The 21335-nt window shown below is 44.5% G+C and overlaps 1 protein-coding gene across 2 annotated transcripts in view; it reads left to right on the forward strand.

Annotated features, from left to right (window-relative positions):
• Nucleotides 1–6812: 6812 nt before the first annotated feature.
• wdr97 (WD repeat domain 97) overlaps nt 6813–21335 on the forward strand; it is a 141367-nt gene continuing 126844 nt past the window's right edge. The window contains exons 1-3 of one of the 2 annotated variants that reach the window (XM_068016085.1): nt 6813–7617; nt 10672–10772; nt 14937–15070. In XM_068016085.1, coding sequence (XP_067872186.1) covers nt 10742–10772; nt 14937–15070 — 165 coding nt within the window. In that variant the 5' untranslated portion in view covers nt 6813–7617; nt 10672–10741. Of the gene's footprint in view, nt 7618–10618; nt 10773–14936; nt 15071–21335 lie in introns of those variants that run through there. The other variant, XM_068016093.1, reaches the window with a different exon arrangement.

Consider the following 21335-nt stretch of genomic DNA (forward strand, 5'->3'; position numbering starts at 1 on the left):
AATACAGGTGTTTTTTGTTCATGGCCCGTTTAGTATCCCATTTTCGTTTCTGCTCAGCCATGCGCCATGCTCAGCCTGTAAGTAACCTGGCCCTAGTTCTTTGCTGCTCTGAATCACCTGTCTGGGATTCAGGAGTTAGAGTGCAGGAGGCCCCTTGGCTCAGTTTGTTTCAGTCCTCCCAGAAAACCAACCATCTCTAGTTGTATGTGTCTTACCTGTTTCTTGAGTGAGTACAGCATCCCAGAGTTCTACAACTGTTCCTTGCAACCTGTTGCAGGTGTTGTTCATTGATCACTCCTTCCATGTAGCATTGGGCTGAGATCATCAATTTAGCAGAAACCCATGTCTGACTACTCCAGTATTGCTGCCTCAGCTGGTTCTATTAAAATGCTAGTGCATAGGCTTTGTTCCAAGGAAAAAGGGATGTCTCTTACAAGTGACAATGCTGAATTAATATTTGTAATAGATACAAGGTATTGGTAAGTTTGGATTTTGGTTTTGCTGGTGATTTGTTTTTTTAAATGAGGAAAACCAAAATCCTGTCCTTTCACAGTTGAGTTCCCCATATAAATCCTCATTGCCCATTACCAAACCATATTGCCTCATGCAGGCCGACACACAGACAGAAACCCTGGCTTGTAAAAACCTAGTGACAACCTATTTGACAATTGTGGGTGATGAAGGTGCTCTAGCAACCAGTTCTGCAGTGACTTGGCCAGTATTAAAACAACTGACCCATCGCCCAGCTCTACCACTATCAGGTTAAATGTACTGGTACCAGCACAGTTTGCTACTGGATCACTGAACAAGTGGGCTTTAGATGTGCAATTACAGACATTCAAGTAGGTTAAGGTGTATTCAAAATTATGAAGAGGGTTGGTAACAAATCTATAATTGGCATAAAAAATGGGGAGTTGAGTTTTTGTGCGGCTAGTTGTTGTTTGGAATTCACTGCCTGTAAGAGTTGAAGCAGATTCAATAATTTTCAAAAGGAAATTGATTCCCTACTTAAAAAGGAAACATTTGCAGGGTAGTAGGACTAATTGGTAGCACTTTTAGAGAGCTGCACAGGTCTGATGGGATGAATTGCTGCCTTCTGTGCTCTAATTTGATGTGGGTTCAAATCCCAGTCTGATTCACAGAAGTCTTCTAGATTTTTAACTGACAGTAAACTCAACGCACCAACTCTCTTAAAGGATGGCAGTCTGATTCAGTTTCTTAATTGCACTGATTATTCAAGGGCTGTATCACTTACTCCGTACATAAAACATTTTTTATATCTTGTATTGATGTTGACTTTCCATGTTTTACTCTGGTCTTAATACAATCTTTTCACAACGCAACAAATAAAACCTTGTTTGCTTGCCAAAATAGGGATGGTGGGCTTTTTGTTTAGAAAGATTTAAATCTTCAGTTTAGAAGAAATACATGATTCTTGGCTTTATTAATAGAGGCATGTGGTAGAGAATCCAGGCAGTTATGCTAAACCTTTATGAAACTGGTTAGGCCCCAATGAGAATATTGTGGCCAATTTTGGGCACCACACTTTAGGAAGGATGTCTAGGCTTTAGGGAGGGTGCAGAGGAGATTTACTGGAATGGTACCAGGGATGAAGGGCTTCAGTTATGTGGAGAGACTGGAGAAACTTTTAGTTTAGTTAGTCTGTTTCTACTGTTCTTACCCACTTTTTAAAAAATTGTGCTTTGTGCTTCACAGTCAGTTTACACCCTCTCTGCCCTAACGCTTTGTCTTTCAGCACACCATTAACATACCGTTTGCCTTTGTTCCATGACCTTCTGGTCAGTTATTTTCCATGAACTTGTTCTATCAACACCTCTTTTGTTATCTCTTGCTCCACCCCTGCTCTACTTGCTTAAAACCTTTTACATTTTTAATATTTATCAGTTCTGAAGAAGGGTCACTGACCTGAAACGTTAACTCTGCTTCTCTCTCCACAGATGCTGCCAGACCTGCTGGGTATTTCCAGCATTTCTTGTTTTTATTTCAGATTTCCAGCATCTGCTGTATTTTGCTTTTATTTATTATTATACAAGAGAAACTGGGAATGTTCTCCTTGGAGCAGAGAAAGTTAAGGGGAGGTTTAATAGAGATGTTCAAAATTGAGGGGGTTGATAGAGTAAATGGGAAACTGTTTCCAGTGACAGGAGGTTTGGTAATCAGAGGACACAGATTTTAAAGTAATTGGCAAAAGAATCAGAGGGGAGATGAGATTTTTTTTTTACAAAGCGCATTCCAAATCATCATGCACTATCTGAAAAGATGGAGGAAGCTGAATCAATAGCAACTTTCAAAAGGAAATTGGATAATTAGACAAAAAATTGTAATGCTCTGGGGAAGAGCAGGGGAGTGGAACTAATTAGATAGCTCTTTCAAAGAGCCAGCACAGGCACAATGGGCTGAGTTACCTCTTCCTGTGCTGTATTATTGTAATTACTGATGACTTTTTCAATGTCTGGATCCTGTATCACCATCTGTCGTTCTCCTCCAGCCAGTGGATGAAAGCAAAGCAATGACCCTGCAGCACTTTTTTTTTAAATTTCATGGGTTGTGGGCAGGCCAGCATTTATTGCCCATCCTTGACAACTGGTTGGCTTGATTAGCCATTTCAGAGGGCAGTTAAGAGTCAACCATATTGTCGCATGTAGGCCAGACCAGATAAAGACAGCAGATTTCCTTCCCTAAAGGACATTAGAGAACCAGATGGGTTTTTACGACAATTGACAATAGTTTCATGGTCACCATTAGACTAGCTTTCAATTCCAGATTTTTTTTAATTAATTGAATTTAAATTCCACCAGCTGCCATGGTAGGCTTTGAACCTCTGTACCCAGGGCATTAGCCTGGGTCTCTGAATTACTAGTTCACTGACATTACCACTCGACCACCATCTCCCCACTGTGTACACGTTTGCTGAAAATAATTTATATAGTTGGACTGCAGCAGTAGGAATGTATCTTCATCTAGTTGTCATTTATATCTGAAATACTGGAACTGTGAGCCTATACTTAACCTGTTTTGGGCAGCAAAGCTCAGGCAGGGTATCATGGCCTTGGCGTAGGTACTGTGTGGATTCACCAGAATAATACTGCAGTACTTTTCACAATCTCTTCTCAAGCACTTGTTTTCATGTAGGAAACATGGCAGTCAATTAGTGCACAGCAAGCTCCCACAAACTGCAATGAAATAAATGACCAGATAATCTGTTTTAGGTGTTGGTTGAGGGCTAAGTAGTGGGCGGGATTCTGGGACAAACTCCTCTGCTCTTTGAATAGTGGTACTTTTTACACCCACCTGAGAGGCCAGCCAGGGCTTTGCAGTTTAACCGCTCAGCCAAACGACGGCAACTCCAACAGTGCAGCATTCCTCAGTACTGCAATGAAGTGTCTGCCTAAATTATGTGCTCAAAACTCTGGCGTGGAGGTTGAACCCAGGGCCATCTGATTTGTGTGAAGTTGTTACATGCTGAGCCATGGCTGATGCAGTGTATGCATTTATTACAGGCTTTCCATGACTTCAGAATTTCCCAAAGTGCTTTATAGTCAATTAAATACTTTTGAAGTGTTGTAATATAGGGAACACAACAGTCCATCTGTGTAAAGTAAGATCCCACAAACAACATTGAGATAATTGACCAGATAATCTTTTAGTGATAACAGAAAGTGCTGGAAAAACTCAGCAGGTCTGGCAGCATCTGTGAAGAGAGAAGCAGAATTAACGTTTCAGGTCTGTGACCCTTCATCAGAACTGGGTTCTGACAATTCTGATAAAAGTCACTAACCTGAAACGTTAACTCCTTTCTCCACAGATGCTGCCAGACCTGCTGGGTTTTCTAGCACTTTTTGTTTTTATTTGATTTCCAGTGGCTGTGGCATTTTGCTTTTATTTTAATCTTTGTTATGTTGGTTCAGGGCTAAATATTTCCTTTTTGAAATTGTGTCCTGGAATCTTTTACATCTACTTGAGAGGGCAGACATGGACTTGGTTTAATGTCTCATCTGAAAGACAGCACTTCTGATAGTGCAGCATTCTCGTAGTGCTACCCCTCTGCTGGTGCAGTGCTCCTTCAGTATCGTATTGGAGGAGTCAGCCTGGATTTTATGCTCAAGTGTCTGGAGTGGTGCAGTTTGGGACACGCTGCCTAGCTAGCATACCTGAACAAGCTGACAGCACAGAGTGGGGAATGAGTCTTCAGAGTCTCTATAATCAAGCAACATCATTTCCAGGTCTCTCAGCTTCATCGCCAATGGGTCAATAATCCTGGAATTTACTACCCAACAGCATGGTGGGGCTGTTGTCATTGCATGACCTACCGCCAGTCAAAAAGGCCTCTCAGCACCTTCTCATGGCAACTATAAATGGGCAACAAAAATGTAATTGCTGGAAACTCCCACATCTCAAGAATTTTTTTTGATCACTTCAAAATCAGTTCTTAATTGCTAGTTCAGTGGATGGTTTTGTGCATGCTTTTGTGCTGTAACTATTATCTGATTCTATGGTTCTTAACAGTATACATATTGACCAATCAAATGTCAGCCTCTTGCTTTTGAATCAGAGGGTTGTGGGATCATATCCGACTCCAGAAACTGAAGCATATTGTCTAGGCTGACACTTCCAGTGCAATAGTAAGGAGGTACTGTCGTTTGGATGAGACATTAAACCATCTCCCCTCACACGTGGATGTTAAAGAAGAGCAGGGGAGTTCTCCTTGGTTTTCTAGCTAATATCTATGTCTTAACCACTACCACTAAAAACAGATGACCTGTTGCGATCATTATCCTGTTGCTGCTTGTGGGAATTGGCTGCTATGTTTCCTACATTATAACAATGTCGACACTTGAAAAGTGCATCATTGGCTGTAAAGTGCTTTCAGTTGTCCTGAATTTGTGAGAAGTGCTGTTTAAATGCAAGTTTTGTCTTTTTTCCAGCTTTTGTGATCATGTCATCACCTCTCCCTGCTCACACCAGTTCAGGAAACACCTTTGCTCATTGGATGCTGCCCTGCATTTAGTAATTCTCGCAAGCATTTGCTGTGCCAATCGATCAGCCAGCACTTCAGGAGGTCATCCATGTGCTACTCAAGCGAGCAATTGAAGAGGAGACTGAGTAACAGTGCGCATGAAGGGGGCCGAAGAGCCTGTTTCAGTGCTGTATCTCTAAATAAATAAATAAAGGGCTCTTTTTAAAGACCTGAATATGATGCCCCGGTTCATACAGGATAGTGTGGGTGAGGACAGGAATCCACGTTTCAAAGGGAAATCATAGACTAATGCAGCACGTTGCTATTACCCTCTAGTTATCTTCATTTCCAAGAAGGTGCTGTTTGGAAATGTCCCCTACTCTCTAAAGTTCTAGCAAGGATTGAGAAAAACACCACTTATAAAGAACAAAGGGCAGAAGAATCATACATCACAGAAGGAGGCCATTCGGCCCATCATGCCTGTACCAACTCTTTGAAAGAGCTACCCAATTAGTCCCATTCCCCTGCTCCTTGCAAATTTTTCTCAGAAGTACTTATCCAAACCCCTTTTGAAAGTTATTATTGAATCTGCTTCCATTGGCCTTTCAGGCAGCGCATTCCAGGTCACAACAACTCACTGCCTCCCAACCCCCATTTCATTGCATCATAGAATAGTGCAGCTCAGAAGGCCATTTGGCCCATCAAGCCTATACCAACTTTTTCAAAGAACAATCCAGTTAGTCCCACTCCCCCATGACATCCACTCAGCATTAATCTGTCAAGCTCCTTAATAAAAGCTAACATAACATTTGTCTTACTAATTGTTTGCTGTTACTGCATGTTAACTTTCTATGGTTCGTGTTCAAAGATACCCAGGTCCCTCTGACTGCCAACATTTCCCAGTCTCTCACCACTTAGGAAAATTCTGCCTTTCTATTTCTCATACCAAAGTGAATAACCTCACATTTCCCTACCTTATATTCCATCTGCATGTTCTTGCCCACTCACTTAAGCTGTCTGTATCCCTTGCCCTTGCTTCCTCCGGCCCAGTCCCAGTGATAGGATTTAAAAAAAAAATTGTAGCCTTCTTTTAGGATATAGTTCCATAGACACCCGATACACTACTAAGTCACCCAATTGGTCATTCTTCTGGGTGAAGATGGTTATTCAACTGTGGGGTGCATCACAGCCAAGCCCAATGTGGTCTCACCAGGCATTCAGACGCTTGGATTTTTTTTGTATTGATTATTCGATTGAGATGGGAACAATGTTCCTCCCCTTCTTGCCCCCAAGTCGTGGAAGTTTACACCATTGTGTCTGTGCTAGCTGTTTGAAAGAGTTTTCCAATTAGTCCCAATTCCCTGCTCTGTCCACATAGCCCTGCAAATCTTTCCTTTACCACATTTTTTTCAATAATTATTCAACATTATATCACATTCCCTGAATATGTATTTGAAAACTAAAATAGTAAATAACTGTAGGGGGAGAAAACGAGACGAGTTGACATATTAACTACATACCGCTAATAAAACACACATCACTGACATTGGACTGTGGAAAATGCTCAAACCATGACCAACATAAATCCAAACTCGACCCTAAACTCGCCAGACCTGATCAGGGCTATTTACAGGTGTTCAACCATAATTCAAATCTTCCTTATTATTAGAGGCTAGGCAGTTTCCCGAGGGTGTGTATCGGCCTGGGGCTGCACCTCATTCAAAAATAAACAAATGAATGAAAATGTTTAAAAAGCAGCCAGCTCGGTCGGTTCGGCTTTAAGTGTGAGCACTGGCGTCTCGGTCTCCTAGCAACCGTTACTTGGGCGGCGGGAGGCACAACAGCAGCAGCAGGCGCTAGTTAGTGACAGGTTAGGCACTAGTTACTGAGGAGGTAGACGGCGAGCTGGTTACTTAATAACCAGCCAGTGAGAGGATTATGATAGATATTAGCCTGGTTAATGAAAGGGTCCACAGGCTAGTTAATGACACTAGATAGTGGGAAGCTGTGCATTAGTCACTAACCTGTTAAATACTGGTTGTTATTACGATGCTAGGCCAGGGTTAATGGAAGTTAAAGTTTTGTGACTGAACCCTATCGAGCAACAAGGGACTAGTTAGTGAGATATTAGGGATTTGTTACTAACCTATTAAACACTAGTTATTAAGAGACCAGGTACAGATTTGCTAAAGTTTAAGAATTTGGTACTACCAAAGTAAACATGAGTCATTGAAAGGTTATGGACTGATAACAGAGAGATTAGTTACTGGTTAGTGAACAGCTACTGAGAAGTTATGAAGCTATGATTGGTTATACCATTGGATCATTAAGCAGAGACTAGTTAGTGAGAGATTAGGGATAAAGTACTAAATGGTTAAGTAGTGAGAGATTAGGGAATTATTAATAACTAGTTAAAGAGAGACATGAGCTGGTTAATGAGATGTTAGCGATAGATTAAAGTCTATTTTTTGAAAAGCTGATATAAAGGAGAAATTGGGAATGACTTAGTAACTAGTCACAAACTGTTGACTAATTTTGAGAGGTTGAGACTATTTAATATGTTTTGGGATTACTTGCTAACCAGTTAAAGACTAGCTACTGAGATGCTAGACACTGGTTAGTGAAACACTACAAAGAAGGTAGGTTAAAGATTGTTTAATGTTCATTAATGATACAATATTGAGAAGCAAAAAGGAGTTAGAGGTGGTTAACTGATTGATGAGCTGTTGGGGTCCACTCATTCCTCCTTCTGTCTCTCCATTCCTTTCTCCGTCTGTTGTTTTCCTTTCGTCTTATTGCTTTCTCATTTCCTACACCTAGTAGTGGGAGCGACAGATTCCGGTTTAAAATATGTGACGCTAGTTGCTCTTAAAAATGACCAGAGCCCCCACTGTCTGACTGGATTTGTAGTTCGTTGAAGAAATATCCAGGCGCAGACTGTCATATGGGGAATCTGGGTGGGGAGGGTGGTGGAATTTCCCCCAGTGAACCCCTGCATATTCCTGCAGGGTGCTGTGTGTAACTCCCTTTCCTGTGAAAATCCTACGCCCTTTAGGGATAGACAGAGCACCATGGGCTAAAGGCAACCCGAACCCGACAGATCCACATCGGACACGAGCCCGACCCCGTCCAAGTCCCTCCATTTTTTCCTGCGCCCGAATCGAGCCCGGACCCGACCCAACCGGAATGTTCCCATTACACACCTTGCAACTCCCAATCTTCAGGACGCTACAGCATGAGTGTGATGATGTCATCGAGACGCTCACTGCGCAGACTCAGAGATTCCCTCCTTGACGTCCCGGACTCCCAGCTCAGGTCGGTTTTTAACTTTTAACACTTGCCAGCAGAGCAAAATGCAATTCTTGCTGGGTGAGTCTGACCAAGACCCGACCCGACCGAGCCCGAAAGACAGACCCGGAAGAGCAACCCGACCCGAACAGAACCCGACATATGTCGTCGGGTTCAGGTCAGGTAGCAGGCCTGTACCATGGGCTGCACAGTGGCGCAGTGGTTAGCACCGCAGCCTCACAGCTCCAGTGACCCGGGTTCAATTCTGGGTACTGCCTGTGTGGAGTTTGCAAGTTCTCCCTGTGTCTGTGTGGGTTTCCTTCAGGTGCTCCGGTTTCCTCCCACAGCCAAAGACTTGCAGGTTGATAGCTAAATTGGCCATTGTAAACTGCCCCTAGTATAGGTAGGTGGTAAGAGAATGGTGGGGATGTGGTAGGAGATATGGGATTAATGTAGGATTAGTATAAATGGGTGGTTGTTGGTCGGCGCAGACTCAGTGGGCCGAAGGGCCTATTTCAGTGCTGTATCTCTAAATTAAAAAAAATCCTTGTGGGTTTCTACCCTAGTGCTTAGGAAGTTTTGCTCCAGCTATACAAAGCCTTGGTTAAACCCTGTCTGGCGGACTGTATACAGTTCTAGGCACCACACCTTGGAAAGGATATACTGGCTTTGGGAGGAGTGCAGCACAGATTCATCATAATGTCCACTGCTCGTCCTTGCCACGGTACCTGGGCAATGAGTAAGAAAGGATCAAAACAGGGTGCAGTACGGTGAGACTCTCTGTACTGGGCTGTTTCGGTTACTGTGAAGGCCTGTTAGGAAACTTTGAAATACTCAGCAGACGGGTCTCTAGCAAACAAGTCCTCAACGGTAGAGCAGGCAGAGGAAGATGTGCCTGTGAAATATCTCAACAGCTGTCCTGGTGGGCAACAGCTGCAGCAAAATCATCTTGGTTTCATTGCCATTGGGTCAAGGTGTCGTTCTGTCAAGATAGGTGTGGAAGCTGGTGTGCAATGGTTTCTCCAGGCTAAAAGATGTCAGAGACAGACCATGCAGGAGAGAGGTTAGGAAACACTTCTTCACGCAAAGGGTGGTAGAAGTGTGGAAACTCTCCCCGAAAATGCAATAGATGTTCAATTGATAGTTTTAAAATCTGAGATCAAAAGATTTTTGCTAGACAAGGGTATGGAGCCAGGACAGGTGGGTGTAGTTAGGGTACAGATCAGTCACAATCTCATCAGCAGAACAGGTTTGAGGGGCTGAATGGCCTCCTCTTCCTATGTAAGGTGTAAATTGTGGAGAAAAAGGGCATTAAAAATATATTTAGGATTCCTATCTATCATGGCTGTCGCCTGTTCCTGTGCTCCTTGATGTGATAGTGGTCACAAGGACATCTCTGGCTCAATAACTTATTAAAACTACAGTGATATGAAGTGGGGTTAAGGTTGTATTCCAACCTGAGGGACTTGTGAGTAAAGGCCTGCTACCCTACCCGAAACCGATGGGACCTGGCGACGTGTTGGTTTCGAGTTGGGTCAGGTCGCTCTTCTGGGTCCAGCTTTCGGGCTTGGATCGGGTCGGGCCCCATTGGGTCCGGGTCGGACACGCAAAGTAAGCATTGCATTTTGCTCTGCTGCTAAGTATTAAAAGTAAAAAAAAATAAACCTACCTGAGCTGCGAGTCCGGGACGTCAAGCAGGGAAACTCGGAGTCTGCGCAGTGAATGTGTGAGCATCTCTATGACATCATCACGCTCATACTGCAGCTTCCTGAAGATTGGGAGTCTCAAGGTAGGGGAAGGGAACATTCCGGTGGTCAGGTCGGGTGCTGGAAAAAGTGGAGGGACACGGGCCGGGTCAGGCTCAGGTCCGATGTGGTTCTGTCGGGTTTGGGTCGGGCTTTGTTTTTCCTGACTTGACAGGGTAGATGCAGGAAGGTTGTTCCCGATGGTGGGGGAGTCCAGAACCAGGGGTCATAGTCTAAGGACACGGGATAAACCTTTCAGGACTGAGATGAGGAGAAATTTCTTCACCCAGAGAGTGGTGAGCCTGTGAAATTCGCTACCACAGAAAGCAGTTGAGGCCAAAACATTGTATGTTTTCAAGAAGGAGTTAGATATAGCTCTTGGGTCTAAAGGGATCAAAGGGTATGGGGTGAAAGTGGGAACAGGTTACTGAGTTGGATCATCAGCCATGATCATAATGAATGGTGGTGCAGGTTCGAAGGGCCGAATGGTCTACTCCTGCTCCTATTTTCTATGTTTCTATGACCTGAGCAGGCCTTTACTTGTGAGGTTACTTTAAACTGCGCAAATACCTTCTAGCCGTGTAACTCACTCTTTCCCCAGGTATCTTTCCCCTGGTTATAGACACAGAACCAAATGCTGATCTTCTCATCATTCTGCAGGGACAAAGATGGTTCTAGGAGACAGCAGATTTAAGGTGTTCTCGCATTAACACGCCTGAACAGTGGCAGCATGGATTCTGTGGTGATAAAGAATCAGGCAGGTGAGTCTTTTTATCGGTCAGTTCTGTGTTCAGGACCCTGGGCCAGAAAGACCAAACTGCCTCATTAATCATAAAAGCAAAATACTGCAGATGCTGGAAATCTGAAATAAAAACAATAAATGCTGGAAATACTCAGCAGGTCTGGCAGCATCCGTGAAGAGAGAAGCAGAGTTAACGTTTCAGGTCAGTGAACTTTCATCAGAACTGGCAGAGGCTAGAAATGTAACAGGTTTTAAGCAAATAAAGCGGGGGGGTGGGGCAAAAGGTGCCTCATTAATCATTTGGTTAGGTGGCTCAGTGAGCAGGATCTCACCTCTGAGTCAGAAGGTCAGATGAGATTTGAGCACTTAATCCACACTGTCGCTCTCAACGCAGCACTGTCGGAGGGTCAGTACAGAAGGGATGTTCTCTGTTGGATGAGACATTAAACCAAGCTGCCATCTTCCCTCTTAGGTGGACAATAAAAAAAACCCACAATGCTATTTTGAGGAAGAGCAGGGGAGTTCTCCCCAGTGTCCTGGCAAAAATTTATCCCTCAACCAATATCACTAAAGCAGGAGGTAGATAGATTTTTGAAATATCGGGGAGTTGAGGGCTATGGGGAGCTGGCACGAAAGAGGAGTTGAGATCTGGGGCAGATCAGCCATGATCTTATTGAATGGCGGGGCAGGCTTGAGGGGCCGAATGGCCTACTCCTACTCCTATTTCTTATAGTGACAAACAGTGAGCTTCTTTGAACTGCCTGCAACAGGACATAGATAGGCTAGCAGAATGGGCAGACAGGTTTTCAATACAGATAAGTGTAAGGTGATGCATTTTGGTAGAAGGGATAGGGGGTGAGGCAATATATGCTTAATGGCACAGTTCTAAAGTGTGTGCAGGAAAAGAGGGACCTGGGGGTGCATGTGCATCGATCTTTGAAGGTGGCAGGACATACTGAGAGAGTGGTTAGTAAAGCATAGGGGACCTTGGGCTTCATTAATAGGAGCATTGAGTACAAAAGCAGGGAAGTTATGCTGAACCTTTATAAAGCTCTGGTTAGGCCCCAGTTCTGATCAACGCACATCAGGAAGGATGTGAGGGTCCTTGAGAGGCTGCAGAGGAGATTTACCAGAATGGTTCCAGGGATGGGGGATTTTAGTTACAAGGTTATGTTGAAAAGCTGGGTTTGTTCTCCCTGGAGCAAAGGCGATTGAGGGGAGATTTAATAGAAGTGTACAAGATTATGACAGGTTTAGATAAGTTCGACAAGGAAAAACTGTTCCCATTAACAAATGGTACAAGGATTTGTGGACACAGAATGAAGATTTTGCCCAATAGATGTAAGGGGAATATGAGGAAGAACCTCTTTATGCAGTGGATGGTAATGACCTGGAACTCACTGCCAGCAAGGATGGTGGAAGTGGAGACGATCAATGACTTCAAAAGGAAATTGGATGGGCACTTGGAAGGAAATAAAGTTGCAGGGCTACGAGGATCGTGTGGAACTGACTGAATAGCTCCATGGAGAGCCAGCATGGATTTGATGGGCCTAATGGCCTCCTTCTGAGCCGTAAATGACTATGACTCTAAATTACTCTGTGACATTCTGAGGTTGTGAAAGGCATGATATAAATGCAAATCATTCTTTCATCTTTCTGTACAAGCTGGAAATGTTCTCCTTGGAACAGAGAAAGTTAGGGGAAGATTTAACAGCTGTTGAAAATTGTGAAGGGTTTTGATACAGTAGATAGGGAGAAACTGAGCTGGATTTTCAAAACGGGGTTGGGAACCCGACACCCAGATGCTTTTGTCCTGATCCTGCGCCTCAGCTGCATCGCTCTCTCGACTCGATGCAATCTTCAAATGGTAATGCCAGAATTGGGCAGGAGATGAGCTCGGTCCCCAGTTAATGGCGAGGAGCATCTGCAGGGGGCAGGAGCTGCCTGCCTTGATGTGCCCTCTGCTGCCTTGCCATGGAGTACAGGAAATTCCTCCGAGGGACGGCAGATTGAACAGATGAGGCAGCGTTCTGTAACGGAAAAAAAATGTCCTGTGCTGGGCCCGGGCACAATCTCCAAGTGCCAAAAAAATTTGTGAAAGAAACAACAGTTATTCCCTTTCCCACCTGAGCCCAAAACGATCATGCAAAAGCAAAATACTGCAGGTGCTGGCAATCTGAAACAAAAACAGAAAATACTGGAAACACTCAGCAGGTCAGGCAGCATCTGTGGAGATAGAAGCAGAATTAACATTTCAGGTCGGTGACCTATCAGAACTGGGGAAGTCTTGTTTGTGGATTTTGGGAAGGGGGTAGAAAAGAGTTGTACAGGGTTGGGGAACTATGAGGTTGGAGGCCATGGGGGGCAGATCTCCAGAGGAGATGAGGTCAGTGACAGTCTTGGAGACGATGGCTTGATGTTCAGTAGTAGGATCATAGTCCAGGGGGAAGTCTGAGGAAGTGTCAGAGAGTTGGCTTTTGGCCTCTCCAGTTCTGACGAAAGGTCACAACCTAAAACGTTAACTCGGTTCCTCTCTCCACAGGTGCTGCCTGACCTTCTCTGCACCAGACTGGTCGGGGTCAATGGATTGCTCTTTAAAAATTGTGGTGCGGATGTCCCCAGCCCTTGATCTCCAAAAGGAGCTTAATGGCCCTTTAATTGAAGGCTAGTGGCTTCCCTGTTTCCTCCTCCCCGTCCTCACATTAAAAATTGCAGACTGTCCCGGGGTGCCGGGTTCTGGAGATGAACTCCGGCACTATGATTTTTAAATCGTGTCCACACCAGCTCCCGATCCCCATAGACTTTTAACAATCCTGCCTACTGTTTCCACCTTCAAGGGGACCAGTCACCAGAGGACACAGTAATGGGTGGCAAAAGAAACCGAGGGATGATGAAGATCATGTTTTTCACACAGCAAGTTGTTGTGATCGAAAGGGCACTGGAAGCAGAATCAATCATAACTTTCAAAGGGTAATTGGAGAATAAATTACAGAACTATGGGGAAAGCAGGGGAGTGAGACCAATTGGATAGTTCTTTCAAACAGTTGGCACAAGCATGATAGGCCAAATGGCCTCCTTTTTTTTAGTCATGTGTGAGATGTGGGCGTCACTGGCCAGGCCAGCATTTATTGCCCATCCCTCATTGCCCTTGAACTGAGTGCCTTGCTCAGCCATTTCAGAGGGTATGTAAGAGTCAACCACATTGCTGTGGGTCTGGAGTCACATGTTGGCCAGACCAGGTAAGGACAGCAGATTTCCTTCCCTAAAGGACATTAGTGAACCAGATGGGATTTTATAACAATTGACAATTGTTTCATGGTCTTAATTAGACTAGTTTTTTTTTAAATTTCCGTATTAATTGAATTCAAATTTTACCAACTACTGTGGTGGGATTCGGACCCATGTCTATAGAGCAGTAGCCTGTGTTGCTGGGTTATTAGTCCAGTGACATTACCACTATGCCACCGCCTCCTCTGTGCTGTATCTACCAATGATCCAAGGTTAGGTTCAGCTGGTCAGGCATCTATGAAGAAAGGAAAAATGTTGCCTTTTCCTAGTTGCCCTTGAAAAGATGTTGATGGGCCTTCTGAGTGGTTTGCAAGGCAGTATCTGAGGATTTGCAAATGGTGCTTAACATTGTGCAATCATCAGCAAACATCCCCACATCTGACCTTATGATGGAGGGAAGGTCATTGATGAAGCAGCTGAAGATGGTTGGGCCTAGGACACTACCCTGAGGAACTCCTGCAGTGATGTCCTGGGACTAAGATGATTGACCTCCAACAACCACAACCATTTTCCTTTGTGCACAGTATGACTCCAACCAGCGGAGGGTTTTCCCCCTGATTCTGAACTCCTTGATGTCACCCTTGATCAAATGCTGCCTTGATGTCAAGAGCAGTCACTCTCACCTCAACTCTTGAATTCAGTTCCTGTTCCTATATCTTATGTTCTTAAGTTTCCTTCCCTAAAAGATATTAGTGAACCTGTTGGAATATTGTTTAACTTTCCTACATTAGAATAGTGACTAATTTCATGGGCTGTGAAACACTTTAGGACTTCCTGAGGTAGTGAAAGGTGCTACAGTAATGCAACTGTGAATCTCAATTTCATGCCAAATTGTCTTTTTTCAAAAATAAATGTAGAAGGTTTCGTTAAAACTATCTTGTAATTTCTTTTCAAGCTTTGGGCAAGCTCAGCCCTTTGCCCCAACCTCTGATGACATTAAAAACAGCTGACGATGAGGAAAGTATACAGGATAAAGCTCATCGGATGTGGCACGTTCTGAGAGGGGCGGTTAATGACTCGACAGAAAAGGTACAATGCAGTGGCTGGCTTTTCATAGAACGTGTGTGGCACAGTTACTGGTTTGCCTCGGAGATGTGGGTTCAAATTCATCGCCGACCCATGAGACAAAAATCTCTTCCATCAGACATTACCCCCGCGGTGGGTTTGGAGGCAGGGCGAGCATATAATTGGGTGGAATAGTGGCGGGGGGGAAACCACGCAACCTTCCGTCTCTGCCGAAATCAAGTACAGGGCGGGAAGGCCTGTGAAAAGCCTTCCCTCCCTGCCACGGATTGAGGGCCTTAAGTGGGAAAATAATGCCCAATGAAGGGCCTCATCCAGCTTCTGCCACAATTAGCCGAGTGGCGAGTAGGCCTGTTGCCGCTCCGGTGGGGGTGGGGGAGGGCGGTGGTGGGGGGGTCCCTCGTGAAAAGGCACTTAGTGGCTGAATGAGACACCAGGCGTTGGGAAGGCTGAGAGCCAACCCCCTGCCCTTGCTGCTGACCTCCCACGTGAACTCTACCCCGCAAGACCCCTCCCACCCTGACCTGCCTGTGGCCTGGGCCTTGGGTATAAGCGGGTCAGTACTGAGGGAGTGCTGCACTGTTGGAGGGTCAGTACTGAAAGGAAGGTTGCACCGTCGGAGGGTCAGTACTTAAGGAATGCCGCACCGTCGGAGGGTCAGTGCTGAGGGAGGGCCGCACCGTCGGAGGGTCAGTGCTGAAGGAGGGCCGCACCGTCGGAGGGGTTGTCTTTCAGATGAAATGTTAAACTGAGACTTTGTCCACTCCCTCAGGTGGCTGTAAAAGATCCCATGTTCTTATTCGAAGAAGAGCAGGGTGGTTATCCCAGTGTCCTGGCCAATGTTTATCTCCCTAGCAACATCACTGAAAGAGATGGTTGGTCATTATTGCTGTTTGTGAGAGCTTGCTGTACATAAATTGACTGCAACGTTTTGTATATTCCAACAATGACTACACTTCAAAAATATTTCATTGGCTGGAAAGCAGTTTGGGATGTCCTGAGCTTATGAAAGCTGCAATACAAATTCATGTCGTTCCTTCTAACTAAGATACTAACTCAGTTATTAATATTAATTTTATGCTGTTCCTTTCTAAAGGCAGAAAGTGCTGGAAATTTCCAGAACATTCTATTTTTATTTCAGAGATCCAGCTTCTGCAGTATTTTGCTTTTATCTTTCCAAAAGGCATTTGATAACGTGTCACATGTTACAGCCACCGGGTGTGATGTGGGTATTTCCCACTGTTCAACGCCCCAACTGACCGCACCACATGTATTTGTATTAGAATTTAGCTCCTTGGGGTTTTATTTTTCAAATAAACAGGCAGCGACAGATTTTCTTGCAGATTTTAAAAACAGGAATTCAATTGTTTATTGATCAATACGCCTTATCCCGAGATTGTTGCAATCTCATTCACTCACTCATTCGCTTGCACACACACTCACACACAAGAAGAAACCGAGAAGGGAAAGAGATTTTTTTTTTGTGGGGGAGAAGGGTTACTATAAACCTGTTGAATTCTCTTGAGACTCGGTCTAGATGGATGCTGGCCTGAGATGATTATAGATTTCTCTTTTGATTGAAGGTTCTGTTGAAGATAGTGGGTCACATCCAGCTTCTCTCTGCTGTATAATGTAGATATTGGATTTTTTTCAGCAGGGCATGTGCTTTCTGACTTGCTGGAATGCCTGCTGTTACAAGTAGCTTCACCTTCTGGGTTTGTCACTCTCTCCCTGTTGTGAGAGACATTCTGGTTTCATACCCATGGTGATCACACAATGGCCCAGGACGTGGCTACTTGACAACTCCTTTGTTTGGGAAGAAGACATTCAACTCTGGAATGTCTTTAGGATAGGTGTAAGATGGATTTCATTAACACCTTTTGGCATTGAAGATTTGTCCTTTGTCTTAGAGTAGGGCATAGAGTATAAAAATTGGCAAGTCATGCTGCAGCTGTACAGAACTTTAGTTAGGCCACACTTAGAATATTGCAATTCTGGTCGCCACACTACCAGAAGGACGTGGAGGCTTTGGAGAGGGCACAGAGGAGGTTTACCAGGATGTTGCCTGGTCTGGAGGGCATTAGCTATGAGGAGAGGTTGGATAAACTTGGATTGTTTTCACTGGAACGACGGAGGTGGAGGGGTGACATGATAGAGGTTTACAAAGTTATGAGTGGCATGGACAGAGTGGATAGTCAGAAGCTTTTTCCCAGGGTGGAAGAGTCAGTTACTAGGGGACATAGGTTAAGGTGCGAGGGGCAAAGTTTAGAGGGGATGTGCGAGGCAAGTTCTTTACACAGAGGGTGGTGAGTGCCTGGAACTTGTTGCCGGGGGAGATGGTGGAAGCAGGTACGATAATGACGTTTAAGACGCATCTTGACAAATACATGAATAGGATGGGAATAGAGGGATACGGTCCCCGGAAGTGCAGAAGGTTTTAGTTCAGGCAGGCATCAAGATCGGCGCAGGCTTGGAGGGCCGAATGGCCTATTCCTGTGCTGTACTGTTCTTTGTTCTTTGTCTTTGTCAGATTGTTTGGATACACAAAAGGCCAATCCCCTTTTCAGTGGCCATTTGGACCATTGTTCACTTTTCAAAATATAAGAGAAAGTCTGATTTTTTCATAACTCTTCAGAGTTAGTCCGTGAATGTTGTATCATCGCACTTTCGATATGCGTGACACATATAACAGGCTTGTCAGCAAAGTTAGAGCCCATGGAATAAAAGGGACCATGGCAGGATGGATACAAAGTTGACTGAGTGACAGAAAACAGAGAGCAGTTGTGAGCGATTTTTTTTCGACTAGAGAAAGGTATATCGTGTGTATTGCTGAAAATAGAGACATGTTGTCAAAGTTTTACGTCTTGCACTCTTCAGGACAATTGCAAGAATAACTAATGTAAGGGAAAACAACAACTCACACAGTTGACCCTTCTTCGTTCCGAAGAAGGGTCACTGACCCGAAACGTTAACTCTGCTTCTCTTTCCACAGATGCTGCCAGACCTGCTGAGTGAATCCAGCATTTCTTGTTTTTGTTTCAGATTTCCAGCATCCGCAGTATTTTGCTTTTACTCACACAGTTGAGTTCAGTTTTAAGGACACCAATGTATGCCCAAATAGATGGTGTTGCCATGGGATCCCCTCTAGGCCCAGCTCTCGCAAACATCTTTGGGTTTCATGAGAAACGTGTCTTTGATGGAATGACACCTAACCTCCTACCTCTTGCACATTTCCGATATGTAGATGATACGCTTGCTACGTTTGAATCCGCAGCTGCATGTAATAATTTCCTTACGCATTTTAATGGGCTCTATCCTGCGCTCAAATTCACCTTTGAAATGGAGCAGTCAAATGAACTCCCTTTCCTTGATGTACTAGTTGAGAAATCTGGTAAGGGGTTCTCTATCACGGTCTACCACAAGCCTACCTACACTGGTCAATACACGTGTTGCGATGCTAACAGTTCCACGTGCTATAAAATTGGCCTTATCGGCAACCTCACAAATAGGGCCCAAGCCATTTGCTCACCATGCAAGCTTGATGCTGAAATAGGGTGAATCAAAGACATCCTGCGTGACAATTGGCTACCCCGATCAGATCATTTTTCACTGTATATCACGCAAACTAATGAACGGGCCTAAGGCCGTCTTTTTCGGCCCTGAAAAGTGCCCAGCCTACCTCAATTTACCCTGGAAGGGTAATGTATCCCAAAAATTTGAGCAACAGGTTATGCTAGTGGTTTCACGCTGCTACTATGCAGTAGCAACACGTGTGGTGTTCACCACTATCAGGATGCTGCCGTCAAGCCAAAAAGACGCTCTGCCGATCACACAAATGAGTAATGATATATATGAATTTCAATGCCAGTGTGATGCTAGATATAAAGGCCGTACGTCCCAAAGACTGGTGGATCATATCAAACAACATGTCCCTTCCGCTGTTCGCAATGGGCAAGGTACAGGCCGTACCCAACCAGCCCGTGCTTGCAAAACTCAAAACAGTGTCCACCATTAGATGTGATTCCACGATTGGACAACATTTGTTAAATAATCCTCAGTGTGCTAAAAATTACAGTGACAATCAATTTAAGATTGTCAGTAGGGCTCGCAGTGTGGTGCATTTGCACGTACTGGAAGCTACATATATTAATACACAGGGCCATGTTCTTTACAGACCGAAAGAATATGTGCAAACATTGCACCTGTTTCAGCTGAACAGAATAAGTGACAGCCATTCGCTGGTTCATTCCTCAGGGCTATGCCTTGACCAATCACAGTCAGGCTGCCTGGTTTAAATTTTAAACAAAGCTTGGCAGTTAACTGTCAGTCGCTGTAAACTGGTGCATTCGCCATGGCAACGCCTCTACTAATCAGAGTTCACTTGCCAACCAATCAGCACTCTCTTCTCGTACAGTATCAAGTTGTTGATTTCCCTTACATTGTTTATTCTTGCGATTGTCCTGATGAGTGCAGGATGAAAGCTTCGACAACAAAGAACAAAGAAAATTACAGCACAGGAACAGGCCCTTCGGCCCTCCAAGCCTGCGCCGATCCAGATCCTCTATCTAAACATGTCGCCTATTTTCTAAGGGTCTGTATCTCTTTGCTTCCTGCCCATTCATGTATCTGTCTAGATACAACTTAAAAGACGCTATCGTGCCCGCGTCTACCACCTCCGCTGGCAACGCGTTCCAGGCACCCACCACCCTCTGCGTAAAGAACTTTCCACGCATATCCCCCCTAAACTTTTCCCCTCTCACTTTGAACTCGTGACCCCTAGTAATTGAATCCCCCACTCTGGGGAAAAAGCTTCTTGCTATCCACCCTGTCTATACCTCTCATGATTTTGTACACCACAATCAGGTCCCCCCTCAACCTCCGTCTTTCTAATGAAAATAATCCTAATCTGCTCAACCTCTCTTCATAGCTAGCGCCCTCCATACCAGGCAACATCCTGGTGAACCTCCTCTGCACCCTCTCCAAAGCATCTACATCCTTTTGGTAATGTGGCGACCAGAACTGCACGCAGTATTCCAAATGTGGCCAAACCAAAGTCCTATACAACTGTAACATGACCTGCCAACCCTTGTACTCAATACCCCGTCCGATGAAGGAAAGCATGCCGTATGCCTTCTTGACCACTCTATTGACCTGCGTTGCCACCTTCAGGGAACAATGGACCTGAACACCCAAATCTCTCTGTACATCAATTTTCCCCAGGACTTTTCCATTTATTGTATAGTTCACTCTTGAATTGGATCTTCCAAAATGCATCACCTCGCATTTGCCCTGATTGAACTCCATCTGCCATTTCTCTGCCCAACTCTCCAATCTATTTATATTTTGCTGTATTCTCTGACAGTCCCCTTCACTATCTGCTACTCCACCAATCTTAGTGTCGTCTGCAAACTTGCTAATCAGTCCACCTATACTTTCCTCCAAATCATTTATGTATATCACAAACAACAGTGGTCCCAGCACGGATCCCTGTGGAACACCACTGGTCACACGTCTCCATTTTGAGAAACGCCCTTCCACTACTACTCTCTGTCTCCTGTTGCCCAGCCAGTTCTTTATCCATCTCGCTAGTACACCCTGGACCCCATGCGACTTGACTTTCTCCATCAGCCTACCATGGGGAACCTTATCAAACGCCTTACTGAAGTCCATGTATATGACATCTACAGCCCTTCCCTCATCAATCAACTTTGTCACTTCCTCAAAGAATTCTATTAAGTTGGTAAGACTGTCACTTCCTCAAAGAATTCTATTAAGTTTCAGCAATACTCAAGTTCTGTACTACTAAATGACTATGTGTATATAGTGAGGTTCCCCAGGGGTTGGTGTTAGTACCCCTGCTTTTCGTGTTATCAAATAATGACCTAGGCTTGGGTGTGCAGGGGACTATTTCACAATTTGCAGATGACGCAAAACTTGAAAGTATTGTGAACTGTGAGGAGGATTGGCGAGCAAAATCAAGGTGAACCCAAAGATGTTTTTATCAATACATTAAGAGTAAGAGGATAACTAAGGAGAGCCTAGGGTTCATAAAAGACCAAAAAGGTAACCTATGTGTAGGGGCAGAAGTTATTGGTATTGTTCTTAATGAATACCTTGCGTCTGTCTTCACAAAAGAGGGGGACGATGCAGATATTGTAGTTAAGGAGGAGGAGTGTGAAGTATTGGATGTGATAAACATAGGGAGAGAGAAGTAGTAATGCGATTAGCATCCTTGAAAGTTGGTAAGTCACCAGGGCCAGACAAAATGTAC

Source organism: Heterodontus francisci, chromosome 2, assembly GCF_036365525.1.
Source record: "Heterodontus francisci isolate sHetFra1 chromosome 2, sHetFra1.hap1, whole genome shotgun sequence".
Classification (NCBI taxonomy): Eukaryota; Metazoa; Chordata; class Chondrichthyes; order Heterodontiformes; family Heterodontidae; genus Heterodontus; species Heterodontus francisci.